Raw genomic sequence first — 13,336 nt, forward strand, 5'->3', positions numbered from 1 at the left:
ATTTTAGCGCCCTCTTGTGGCTAAAAGGTTTTCACATGGCGGTATAACGCAAAGTTGTTAGTGTCATTGTAGGATCCACTTGTGATGTTTACTAATATTCTTTAGAGATTATGGTAAGGTTTAGATCAAAATATGCCTATGACATACCCCTTCTGGGGTCAAATTCTGTGTCCTCAAAACTATACACAACCGTAAGTTAACTTCAGGTAGGTCATGGTATTATCACAGCTATTCAGAATAAACCTGGGCTAATTTACCTGTCATCAACCAAGAAAAATGCGTGTTGTACCATGAATCGCATACCCATACGCCAATATGGTGTATTGAAAGGCAATAGCTTATCGGTTGATGGCTTTCAGATGCTAAAACTCCATATTCAGTTTGAGTTAAATTGATGTGACTTCCTGACACCTTTGTCCTAAAATTAACCAAGGTATTAATCTCTCACGACTAGTCTTAGGATTTGAAAAGTGGTAACATTTACCATTCACAAACTTGCATTTTGAACAAACTATTTTTATTTACAGGACAAATGCGACTTCTAAGCGTTAAACAGCCACATATATTGCTACTAGCGCATGGCGAGTAAATATTGGACTGCCGAAAAATGACACCATAATTCTCCTACTGCTAAAATTTTAAGGCAGATAATTAAGAAATAAAAAAAAGAATTTGATTGGATACATTTTCTACTAACTGGGCAGTAAAGAAAAAATTATCAGAAAACTAATTTACATTGCGTTACAAAGCGAGCAATTTAGGGAATACATAAACAACCACACGGACATAATTACGCTCATATAGATAAATAGTTTGAACTACATCCTGAGCAAACTTTTATCCTAAAATTACAGGAAATTGCTTGGAATGTAATCCATGGCCAAATAACAAAACGCATATCCAGTTGCACACCTAATTGCACTGCAGACCATATTAACGCAGTGCTTGTTAACGACAGTTCGCATTTAAAGTCATGATGTGTTCATATCAAAATACTTACATGCAACACGTGAAGGGGAATAAGTGGTTATGAACATGCAGAAATATGGAACCATGCAAGGTATTTACAAATTATTTACTGCAATAATCGCCACTGTTTTTATATAAATTGCAGTGCAATATCATAGTCTGTTTTCATGCACATGATCAACGTTTCAATTGTGAACATCTCTGTGGGTGTTGTCTGATCTGGTGACGTTAAAGCATTTTAGAAGCGTTTAAGATCTTTGTACCAAAATAATCAATATTAAATGGTTACATTGAACGATTATATGAATAATTACAAACGAAAAGGCACTATACAAACTGCTGGTACACAATACAAGCAACTGTACATTGGGCTTCAAACCTGATAAGTATTACACGATGCATAAAAGCAGACAAATTTTGCAAAAATACAAAAAAGTTACAAAAACTAGGAAATGTGAGTTGTATGCAGCAATTGTTTAGTCTCCTGATAGCATCGTAGAACAGATTGTCAGACTTCAGATTCTCTTTGTTTTCACTTTTGTAAATCGTCACAAAATTTTCTCAAGCCGACAACTTTACATGACAGCACAAGAATTCTGTCCTTCTGGTGATGGATCAGGCTGCAAAGAATGTAAATTTTGTAATTATACAATTTTAATTTAAAAGGCAAGATTCCGTAATTAGTCCTAGCCAAAATACTTAAATTTATCCAATTAAATATTGCATCAAACTCAATCAACTAACCACCACCCATTTGTTAACTTTTTCATGAAAAGCTTACAGTAAGACAGTTTAGGTTAGTTGGTAAATAGCTTTAACTTCAATATACAAACTAGACCACCACGAGAACAAAATTTAAAATGTTGAAATGGAACCGACAGCGTATTCACTGTATTCAAGCATTAAACAGTTACAGGAACCTATTGCTACAAGGGATTTATTGAGGCTATTTTGAACTTGTTCCAGTGGTCGTATTATTCAGCTCTTGATATAAAAACGTGTGCCTTTCAAAATCACTATAATATTTTAGCATTTAATGGCGTGCATATTTAGGCAATTCTTACTATACACAGCTAGCAGTAGCATCTTAGATTCTAAGTCTTTCCTTAGATGTCCAGTAGTTAATAACTTTTTTTCAATTACGCAGTGTTTTAATGAGCACTAACAAAAATGCAGGACAACATGCAAAATGAAAGGCAATGAAGCATGCAAGAAACTACTACTGTATTAAATTTATCAAATAAAGACGCCAGCAGTCCAGGTACGTTCAAAAATATTTTTATTAGGATTATTATGGCATTTACTTTGCATGGGAAGAAACTGTCCCTACAAAAGCTGTGCAGTGTGCACTTGAACCTTGAAACAATCAGCAATTGTCAATCTGTCATGCTTTTTACTCTAACAAGAAGGTCTTTGGAATGACTGGAAGAGGTTTTATGTAAAGTTCTGATGCCCACAAATAGGTTTGAAGAGCAAGCAATGCACATTTAAGCCATAGAGTGCTTTGATGGTGTCTCAATTAAATACCTGCTGATGTAACATATCTTCCTTGCCTACCTCGGCTGTTTGACGTTGGGTCTTTTCAACCACCACAGTCTCACTCATGTAGGTCGTGCTTCTCACCTCCTGGTCATGAGTATTGCATATGACAAAACAAAATAGAACAAAACACAGATCAGATTTGAACAGACTTAAGGTTTGATTGAAAAATGAAATGGCAGTCTTTCTGTGAACACATGTGCCTATAACATGCAAAAAAGCACTTTTGCGATAGAAAATCATGATAATTTCAGTTTTATTGAATACACTGAAATTCTCTAAAGAAAACTAAAATTAAATTTATGAACAAACTACAGTTCTTACAAAAGATGGTCAATTCGAAAACAAAGCAAAACTCAAATAACTAAAAGTGAGAATGGAATGATGCTGCTAACATAAACATTCTGTAAAAAGTAACTAACTAACCTGCTTCTTGGCACGAGATTCTCCTTCGCCATGGCCAACCACAGCAGTGCGCTTTCTCTTCCTTCGTGCTCGTGCGCGACTTTTCGAATCTGATCCTTCAACGTGGGGACTCGGAGACAGATTTAATCTGCATGGCAAGAAAATAAAATAAGTAGAGGTTTTGTTCGATTTAACACTCAATAAAAATTAAAATTCCAGTAATAAAAAAGTTACAAAAAGTAATTCATAAGTTTTTGGACACTTTTCTGTCTAGATCCTTTAAAATCAACGTCTTTAAAAAATCGTCCTCTTATTCGAATAGATAAACTATAAATATTCAATAATTGCTTTCAATATTCAATCACTACGAAACTTAAGGTGTTTATCTGGACACTGAATGTGATTGCCACATGTCAACGTATTCATAGATAATAAACAATTAAACATGTTTGTTTTTTGCATCACGACATGCGATTGAAAGGAGCCTTGTAATGCATTTCTTTGTAATTCCGTTTTGCGGCTGCATTTTAGTACAGCGACACTTTCGCATTCAGTGTGCAAGCACTTTTAAAATTCAAGCTTCAGTGTTACAAAGCTAAGACAATTTTAAAAGGGAAAACACCGCTTGCTCAATACAACAGCAGTGGACCTAATGTATTTCATAAGTTTTCAGAAACATATGACAACCCGACAACCTAACTATTCTTAAAACAAGAAATAATATTGAAATAAAACTTGAATAAGGTCTAAGGTCTAAGGTCTAAGGCAAAAACAAGTTGATCACCAACCTCTGTTCTTCTTCTTCGAGCAACTTCCTATAAATCCCAATCTCATGATCCAGTTTGAGCTTGAGATCGAGCAAATCGCTGTATTCCTTCTCCATGTTACGCAGCATCTCACGAGCTTCATCTCTCTGCTTCTCGACGGTGACAATGGCCGAAATCCTAAGTTCCTGTTCTGTCAACACCTGCCCTTCCAATTCCTGTACGCGGCCATTCAGACCTGTGTTCTGTTTTACAATACACACCGGGTTGGTTGTTTGATGTTGGTAGTTGCGTAGTTTTAAAAATTTGGTAGTATAGTTCACTGTGTGCATCTTTGTAGTAAATATTAGGATTGTCTAATAAAACTAATACCTAAAGTTTATAAAAAATGCTACACCCAAATAAATCAAATATGATTGTGCGACAAAAAAGTGTTAATAGCTAATAAGAACCTTTTTTAGTGAATAACAAAACACTAAAAATAGTGATTTGAAAGAATTGAAGAAAGGAAAATTTTGCACCGATATTCATCCTTACTTACACTAAGTGCTGGTATTGAAGTAATGAGGAATTGTTAAGGAAAAAAATTTACTACGGATTTTATCGTTGCAGACTTGTACCTAAGATCTACATTTCCTACAAAGTTAGTTTGTCACATGACTGATAAATTATTTCTGTTCAAAATGTCTAGTAGTGCCGTTAAGCATCACGAGATTAATCGATTGCTTATCGGTGTCTGAATGTATTGCCTAATATGAGCATTAGTGGATCATTTGTGACACTGATTTGCTTAATGTGCAAAATCTAACGAAAGGAAGGAAACATTACTACGAAACCTCAGCTATGAGAGTACTTAGTACCAGAGAGAGTACCACTTTACTTCCTTGACATTTCTCAAAAACAAGTTTCTGACGTTGTATTTAACTTGCATAATCTTTGGAAAGCTTATAAACTGAATTACTGGTGGGAACTACCACTGACTTCGGTAACTCTACAAATAATGCTACCTGCATCTTCAAATCTTCAATAAACAACTTCTGATAGTCGTCAACCTCCTGATTCTGAGGAATTCAAAACATTTAAAACCCTTGTGCCTATTATGCTGAAGCACATTGTTATTCACATTCAGTTTACTTTTGTACAAATTGGTTTTCAGAAATATAGGCCATACTATTGTCAGGCAATGGGATGCTAAGGCCCATTCAATGATAACCACATAGTTGTTACTGCTAGATGTAGTGGAAATGATTTGGCTATGTAAATAGATCTTTTCTTACAGAAACTCAACGATATTGTCATGTTATTTGTGTCATGTGCTGCTTTTAAAGCTGTATGGTACAAAGAGTTAAGATAAAAACAAAAAAACACTTTATAAACAGCAGGAAAATAAGAAATTAGGCAAACTTCCACCTGAGTTTGCAGCAGCTTGTTCTGACTTTGAATGCGATCCAGTTTAAGCTCACAAGCTTTCAGTTCTTCCGTAACTTTTAGATGCAACTGACATGCTGTGTCCAATCTCTTAGTCATGTTAACAATCTGAAAAACATTGTGTTTAACGACGTTTGAAATACGGCTCAATATTTGGTTGAATAAGGTTAAGATTCTCACACTACTACCAACACTGACATAAGAGAAAGAACTATTAACTATAACTGTATAGTTACAGTGTAAGCTAACATGTCTACGATACTGTAGCCTGTCAACAAAATAAATATACTTTCGGAAACCCGGTAACTGCATCAACTTTACCAACCTTTGCGCTATATTGGTCTTCCAGATCATCTTTCATTTGATCCAGATCAGCTGCTTGTTGATCTCGAAGATCGATTATTGCAGCCTCCAGTCGATTTTCATACACTCCCTTCACTTGCTCGTCAATCTCGGTGACGCTGACTGTGTGCCGTTTGCGAACTTCCGACAGCTCCTAGCAAAACATAGACATCATGTTAGTTTCTCATCCAACAAATGCTAATTTTCTTGCTTCATTTGATTTGTAGCACTCCACCTCTTGGAAGATTCTTTCCTTAAAGAGCAGATCTTCTCGAAGAGATTGCAATTTATTTTCAAAGTCTACTCTTTGCAAAGTTTCATTTTCAAGCATCTTCTGAGTTGAATCGAATTCTTCTTGCAAGTCATTTTGTCTCGCTTTCAAATTATCTGCAGAAATATGAATTTTTACTGTTTAATTCCAATTTTTTTACCATGATTTTTACTGCAAAACAAGGGATGAAACACAAACGTTTTATTCATGTCTATGTATCAGTGAGGAATGCATTAAATGAGAGGTGCCCAGTATTGAACAGTGGTGAAGACAGTAGGAGTAGATTAAACATCATTAAAAAGCCGTCCAGTTGTTTTCGCCTACAAGGATTCTACTTATTACCCTCATGGGGAAGATCTGTCTTTGAAGCATCTACGGTTGTTTATAAATGATTCTGCTAATTCAAATCACAGACCACAGTTCAAATTACACATTATCCGGGGACTAAAAAATTTAAATTGATCAGCATTACCCGGGAAATATTTTTGATAGGCAAAACTGTCCAACCCAAAACAAGTTTGGAAGCAAAAAAGTGTGGGCAACACCGTACTTAATAGTAAAGTTAACCGTAACAGTTAAATAACAATTATGTGAAAGTTAACTACTAACCTAAATGAAAATCTACAACAGATTTACTAAAATACAACTTAATATACTATGACAATCCAGAAAGCATGACAGTTTTTACCCAGTTCCTCTTGCAATTCATCTTTTTCTGCTTTTGTTCTCGTGTATTGTGATTCTTTCATGCTCAAAACCGCACTGGTGTCCTTCAGCTTTCCTTCCAATAAACTGTAATCATGTTGCAATTCATTGGCCCTGGAAAGAAGACATAAAAATACAATGAGGTAATACTAAGTACATCTAACAAAGGAAGACGGTTGGTTTTGTTTTATATATTCTTTAACAAATCTTGTTGCTTTATCACGAAACTGCAGAAAGCAATGCAAGCCATATAAAAGTTCATATAGCCACAAATATGCCAAACTTTCGAACACCATCTCAAACGGTATTTATGGTTACTTGTGCATATCACCGGAACGCCAAAGGAACAAAGGTCATGCAGCTACCCACATATTTGCCATCAATGGCGGAAAAGAGTTCGCATTGATAAGTAGATTGGTATAAGTAAGGTGATGTGCGATTAAACCATGTGCTGATAAAGTAATTACAACGAGTCACAGCGGCGACATTATTCATTGCTGCAGTACACGACCGTGAACAAGGTCTGCGTGATGACGTAACAAATTGGCGGGAGACCGGCGTTTGGGACAAACAAGTGCCGACTACATGGCAGCAAGGCCGACAAAAATTTTCAGTAACCGCCGCAAGTAAAAAAAAAACGAAAAACAAGAGAAAAAGGAGAGAAGCTCACGGCGGTGAAAAACAAAGATACATTCCCTTCGTTGTGAACCCAGTAAGCAAAATCGAGCCATGTTATCGACAATGCTAATCCAGAAAACGCAATTCACTGAACTGCAAAGATGATAGGACACATGAAAATTACGAATTCTTTCGCAATAGCTCCACGAGAAAGGTTAAATGTCATGTTTTCAACATATTTTAGCTCACTTATCCCCTCCAGCCAAATGTGTACGCTCGCGACAAACCTTTGCGTGAGATTTGCCGGTTGTATAACAACATATGGCTGAACATAAGCCCTGCCAAAAACTGAAAAGAAACTTTACAACGCTTGTAAACCGATACCAGTGAAAGCGGTGTTTGTGGGCGACAAACAGAAGGTTGTTTTGACAATATGACGTGCGCCAATTCAGGCGGGCATTGCTATTAAAAAGGTTAATACTTACTTTAATGCATTCAATTGCATACCGGATTGCCAGAACGGGGAGCAAAATGGCAAACTTTACTACGCAATAAAACTGGCCGAATTTATTCCAAAATACCATATTACGTCATGCAAAAGCATGTAAAGTACTATACTCAGGACGTTCCCGCCAAAAATCGTGAGCACCGTAAGACGTTTAAAAATACCCGCACTCTAAGTTTGCTGATCTAGTTTCTTGTATTGAGCGTATGTTGTTTGAAGAAATAAAGGCGTCGCTGAAAATAAAAGAGAGAAAACAAGCTTGAAGTAACAAGGCGAGAACGAACGCGGCAACATACACGGAGCGGTCAAATCATGCGGAAAATGCCCTGTTTCCTAATTCCAACTATGAAAGAATTTTTTTATGAAACGGCATAACGGAGAGGGTCATTTAAGACAAGCTGACCATAACAATGATAATAATTCATGTGTTGCACCTGGCTTGCAAATTTTGGGCTGATTGCTGTCAGTGGTTGGTTAAAAGCAAAATTAATAATTACCAAGCGCGTGTACTTGGCGAAAACGTTTCTGAATAAATCCATTTTTGTTATGAAGATTACATACTGTAGTTAGAGTGTAGTTGGCGTTACGAGTGAACCCATTGTGATGCTGCGGCAGCGAAACAGCAGGAAATTTTCACCAAATCTTACAAATACCGTCATCATTAAGCACGTTTTGCCACTTTAAATCGCTGTTCTCGACCATGGTAGAATTCTACTGGGAATAATTGTTACATTGGAAACTAACAGGTGTGGCAGTGGCATTACCAAGGAAAACGTATATTCCAGCATGCAATCACAAACAGCGGCGCTGGCATAGCGCAGTTACCTAACAAACACATCAACAATTGTCCCACATTGCATGCAAAAATTGTTCATGCTGTATGTTAAATCATCCGCCAGTACACAAAGCACAAATACGGTACAAAACCTGATTTAACAATAAAACTACAGCCTATAGAAAATAAAATGTCAATGTAGGCATTTAAATGTATTATCCTACCTAATGATGTGTCAGCACAAAGACTTACATCAAATTAAAGCGATTTATATTGTAAAAGATACCCAAACCACAAGCAATTTATCAACTGCCTGATGACTATTATAACACTACCATAACACAATGGAAGCATTCCATTGTTAGCACTTAAATAAGTTGATAAATAACACATTAATTATATATATTATACATGCATTTTACACTTAAGCATATTATAATTATCACGTAAAAAGAGGTATCAGTTTCACCCAACCTACAACTGCAAGCATAAAACATAACTCGACAACTAGATACGGTGCAAATAAGCATGACATATTAACATTGAGACACATAATATTCTCACGACTCTGCAAGCTTATATGAGTATAAAATTTAATCGAAGTGGTTTACCTTGCCTTCTCAGACTCGTATTTTTCACGAAAAGACGTAGCCTCAATTTGTAGCTGCGCCTTCTCTTTAGAGAGTTCATCCAACAATCTTCTTGCTTCTACTAGCTCACTTTCATACATGGATTTGACATTTTCCACCTTCAATGCACACAAATCAAGTAGATGTCAATATTAAAATACAAAATGTTAAATGTCACAAAACTTAAAAGCGGTTGTCAATCTTGGGGTAACTGAAATTCCACTCTACTCCATTCATGCAAGCATGCTAATAAGAAGAATGACATATGAGAGACTGTAATGTCATTAAACTCATTTTCCTTCTTATCTAGGCCTTCACAATAGCATATATAGCAGAACTAGACACAAATTCATAGTGACTGCATAGTGCATATTTTCAACAAAAGAGTGCGTTACATCATCAAGTTCTGTTGACAACAATGACTTTTATTAACAAAACTTATACTAAAGATAAAGCTTGCTTAAAAACACAATGTTATACTTGTTTCAAGGTTACCTCAATGATTAATTATTATGATCAGTATCAATTGAGATTTGAGAGCTGTTATAAATTTCATTTCAACAGTCACAGTCTACATTATAGTATTTAGAAGTACTAGTCTTTGATCTGACCCAATGCTCACAAAAGCTATCCTGCTGGGCAATGCAACAGTTTATGTAACACATCACTTTGCATATCTGCAAATGATAGCAAGTAATGAAGTAAATCACATGGCGACAAGCTAAGGGTTATTTTTTGCTCAACAGGTATCGGGCTACTTCCTTTAGGATTAATGGATGAAGCGGGCAGATTAGGATTTGAACACCAAAATTTATCATTTGCATTCTCAAAAATGTATACATATTCAATTTTGCACGTTCCCAATAAAGATTGAGCATTTATGTAAATATATGTTTATAAAAATTTTGAAATCACCTCACGAACGTTGGTTTGTTCAAAATTAGTTATTTGGATTTGAAGTCTTGAGTTTTCAGTTTCAAGTGAGCGAACCTTCTCCACGTAAACAGCCATCCGGTTATTAAGGTTAACCATTTGATCCTTCTCGTCTCTCCTGCTGGTAACAGAAGGACTCAAAGGAGTGGATGAAGGACTGTCCCTGTCAAAAATTGTAATGTTGTAATACAAATTGAATGCAAACAAGCTAGGCCCACATGCTTTAGGTGAACAGAGTCTAAGTATGGATGCCATGAACAGTAATTTGTTATTCTTGTAAACGCAAGATTCAACGAATGTTGAAATATATATAACAGGTTTGTTTCCCTTTAGCGCAACAACACTACATAAGCAAACTATTTACAAGCCTAGCTAATATTTCAGACTCCAATCTTGAGACTGGTGGCCATTAGCAAACCAGACCTCTTTTTATGCCATACCCATCCATTAAAAACAAATGCTCAGTTAAGTTCTTTGGCTGCTCTATTATTTTGCCACAAAACACAACAACAGTTTGAGGTCAATAAATAAAAAAACAACCTGGTTCTCACCTTCTATGCTGTTGTTTGGGTGTGGCCATGTTTGACGTTAGTGAAAACTGATGAAATAAGTCTGGAATTTATTTAATACTTTACAAAATTTATTTTGTACACAGTATAAACCTGCAGCGCCTGCACAATAAATAATTGCTTTATATCAAAAACAAAAGGTTAAATACAAAGCAGAATTGTATACAGCTCATGGTGCATTTTGCAGTCTGGTAGGCAAAAACAGAGCTTATGGGCTCTGTTTTTGAGAAGTACATGTGAAACGTTCGGGAGCAGCAAGCACAGCCTTTAAAAATCCCGAGGTGAAGTTGCTATACTTTACACCCAGACTACAGAGTATGGCAGTTTTCACAAAGATCTCAGGGGTGTAGAAGCAAAATTCCGGTGCGCACCGCAATTCGTGCTCCATGAACGCCCGGTGTTCGTGGTAAGCCGGGTGTAGCCTTTTATAACAGCAACAAAAGAAAAAGTGTTTTTAGAGGAGAATGTCTTTGCACTGCTCAAGCCACAGTTGGTACCGGTATGATAATGTTTATCCTCGGACTAAGGAAAGTTTTTGCACGACTCAAAAACCCGGCGATGATTCCTCATCGCTCGAGGCCTATTCACCAAAATAGCTTTTATGCCAGTTGTTAAACAATTTTTATTTGTTTTTTTGATTTTGTATAAAAATTTAGCTCAAATTTAGAACTGCCCACCTTGTCTAGTGAACAGGAGAAACTGTTGTTAATGCCCTTGCCCAAAGGCATTATAACAGCATAGTACCATTGGGTATCGAACACAAGTCGCAGTTATTGCGAGTGCTGAGTTGCCGTGTTTAGAATGCAATCTTAATTGCGATTTGTCAACACCAAGTGATTAACTATGTCTTGTAGTGCATTGCTGCTCTGTTTTCTTTGCAGCGTCATTATTGCCAGACCTTAGTGTGCTGTGCTGATTATTAGCCAATCATTAGCTTATGAACAGCTACCATGAACTATTGTAGAATAGATTTTGAGAAAAGGGCTAATGTAATTACGTAATAACTCATTTTGTATAAATTTAGAAAATTTGGTGATATTCGGCCATTTTTCAATGCTATATTTCAATGCTTCATTCGTATTCTGATGTGCTATTTGGTGTGCCATTCATTGACATTCAGTCGTGCCGTGTGCCAGTTACAAGTTATGATATGTTGAAGATAGTATGCTACTCAGATATTTGTGATATGTTATCAGCTACTCGTCATAAGTGCGATAATAAGACTCCGACGATATTACAGCAATCATTCTTTAAGTCTTCTTTATTCATAAATTGCAATCTTTTAATCTTATTTTAATTTTAATTTATACCTTATTTTAATTTAATCAATTTTAATCTTCTTCTATTTTAGTAACGATTAGAACACGGTTGCCTCCCTTTACTTTTGAACTCTAAATAAGTATCCAGTATTAAGGATTTGTTACCGGTATGTCATAATTGGGTCTAGTGCAGAAGCGTACAACCACAGGATGCATTTGTATACTGGGCCCCAACTACACTAATAGTGACGTCAGTTGGTTTTGCACTTCTGAACTAGACCCTTATAATTTGTTTTTTATTACCTCATAACTCCTTCCCATTCACGCCTTCAAGTCAGAGTGCAAAAGTACAAGAGATCTTCACTCGGCAACAGAGACGACAAGTCGACTTGGTTTACTGAACTTGTCGACGTGTGGTTACCAGTGGATACATCTTTATGGGGTCTATACTGCACAAGTACTCAGCCAGATTGCAGAGTTTGGCATATAGGCCTAGATGCACTAAATACTATACTTTTCATTAGCTTCAGTGCCGCACCTAAGGCGCTTAATGACATGGACAGAACTTCTGTGCACTCAATTTTCAATTGATTTTAAGATTCACTAGGTCAAATTGTGTATAGGCCTATTATTGTTTAATTGTGCACCTAAGTGTGCACTTCATTGCGTCTGAGCATTTTTGCACACTGCACTTGTCATTTTTGGTTGTTTGGCATAGCCTACCCAAGATCCTGCTCAAAACGGCCATTCTTTGTAGTTCGGGTGCACAACTAGCCTAAATGACTGAAATCACATCACAAAGTGAGTATCCTACAGGCCTAGCAATGTTTGCGTATAACAAAGACCTGATTGGTAAGTTTGCTAGGCCTAATTGCATGGGGGATAAAAATTAACTACGCGTATAATGGCTATTGTTTCATTTCGATTACGCGGGGGATTTCTAACCCAAAAACAGCAAACTGTCCTGTCTGGCTGGCATAACAGCGTAAAGACATAGAGCGATAGGGTAACCTTTGCAAGCTCGAAAAATCAGTCCTAGAAAAACCAGGCGTGTATAAGCCGAACCATTCACGTTTTACAGTCTGCAGCATGCTTCGCGATTTTGCTCTCGTCAATGCACAATATTCGCAATTTCGTAAGCGTAACCTACGCTTTTTCAAAACATCAACGCTATAATAGTCTATATAAATTATAATGCCGCATCCCGCAAGTGTGACAACAAACCCGTTCACTCGCCGGTTTCTAGCCCACGCTTCATTGACTTGCCGCCATTGTCTGGTAGCCCTGCAAAAAAAGGAAAAAATAATAAACTCATGTTATGACGATGGTGTGAACCATGAGATGTCCATGGTAAACTTTAGAGTTAGACAGTACTACTGTATACTTGCAAACGCTTGTAAAGGGAATAGCCTTAACACTGTCGAGAGTAGTCACATAGTTAAACAATTTCTTCGCAAAACAGCAAGAAAAAGTTTCACAATGTTATAATGAGTATTCATAGCCACCCAATTTTAAATCTGCTCCAAACAAACTTCATGGGAAAAATAACAACTGGCATTGATGTTGATGACATCAACGTATAGATAATTTATCCGTCTTGCGTATGTTGTTCAATGCGCTGTGAG

The 13,336-nt window shown here is 36.6% G+C and overlaps 1 protein-coding gene across 3 annotated transcripts; it reads right to left on the reverse strand.

Moving 5' to 3' along the window:
• Positions 1 to 495: 495 nt before the first annotated feature.
• LOC143470598 (prelamin-A/C-like) lies at positions 496 to 10,572 on the reverse strand. 3 transcript variants are annotated; one of them, XM_076968836.1, is made up of 11 exons: positions 10,435 to 10,572; positions 9,866 to 10,046; positions 8,933 to 9,069; positions 6,407 to 6,537; positions 5,683 to 5,834; positions 5,431 to 5,601; positions 5,088 to 5,213; positions 3,702 to 3,922; positions 2,935 to 3,061; positions 2,527 to 2,595; positions 496 to 1,589 (listed from the first exon to the last, which is right to left on the reverse strand). In XM_076968836.1, the coding sequence occupies exons 1-11, from the start codon at positions 10,461 to 10,463 to the stop codon at positions 1,545 to 1,547; spliced, it is 1,389 nt and encodes a 462-aa protein (XP_076824951.1). In that variant the 5' UTR covers positions 10,464 to 10,572; the 3' UTR covers positions 496 to 1,544. The 3 variants fall into 3 exon arrangements, with proteins under 3 accessions (XP_076824951.1, XP_076824950.1, XP_076824952.1); XM_076968835.1 differs by having other exon boundaries at positions 2,497 to 2,595; XM_076968837.1 differs by lacking the exon at positions 2,527 to 2,595.
• Between the last annotated feature and the right edge of the window lie 2,764 nt (positions 10,573 to 13,336).

Source organism: Clavelina lepadiformis, chromosome 9 (genome assembly GCF_947623445.1).
Source record: "Clavelina lepadiformis chromosome 9, kaClaLepa1.1, whole genome shotgun sequence".
NCBI classification, from domain to species: Eukaryota; Metazoa; Chordata; class Ascidiacea; order Aplousobranchia; family Clavelinidae; genus Clavelina; species Clavelina lepadiformis.

Excerpts from the sequence above, each read along its gene's own strand:
- LOC143470598 (XM_076968835.1), bottom strand. The coding sequence starts at position 10,463 with ATGGCCACACCCAAACAACAGCATAGAAG. Across the intron at positions 5,835-6,406 it reads TGAATTGCAAGAGGAACTGG|ATAATTTGAAAGCGAGACAA; the intron begins GTAAAAACTGTC and ends ATATTTCTGCAG. Across the intron at positions 3,923-5,087 it reads ACAAGCTGCTGCAAACTCAG|AACACAGGTCTGAATGGCCG; the intron begins GTGGAAGTTTGC and ends ATTGTAAAACAG.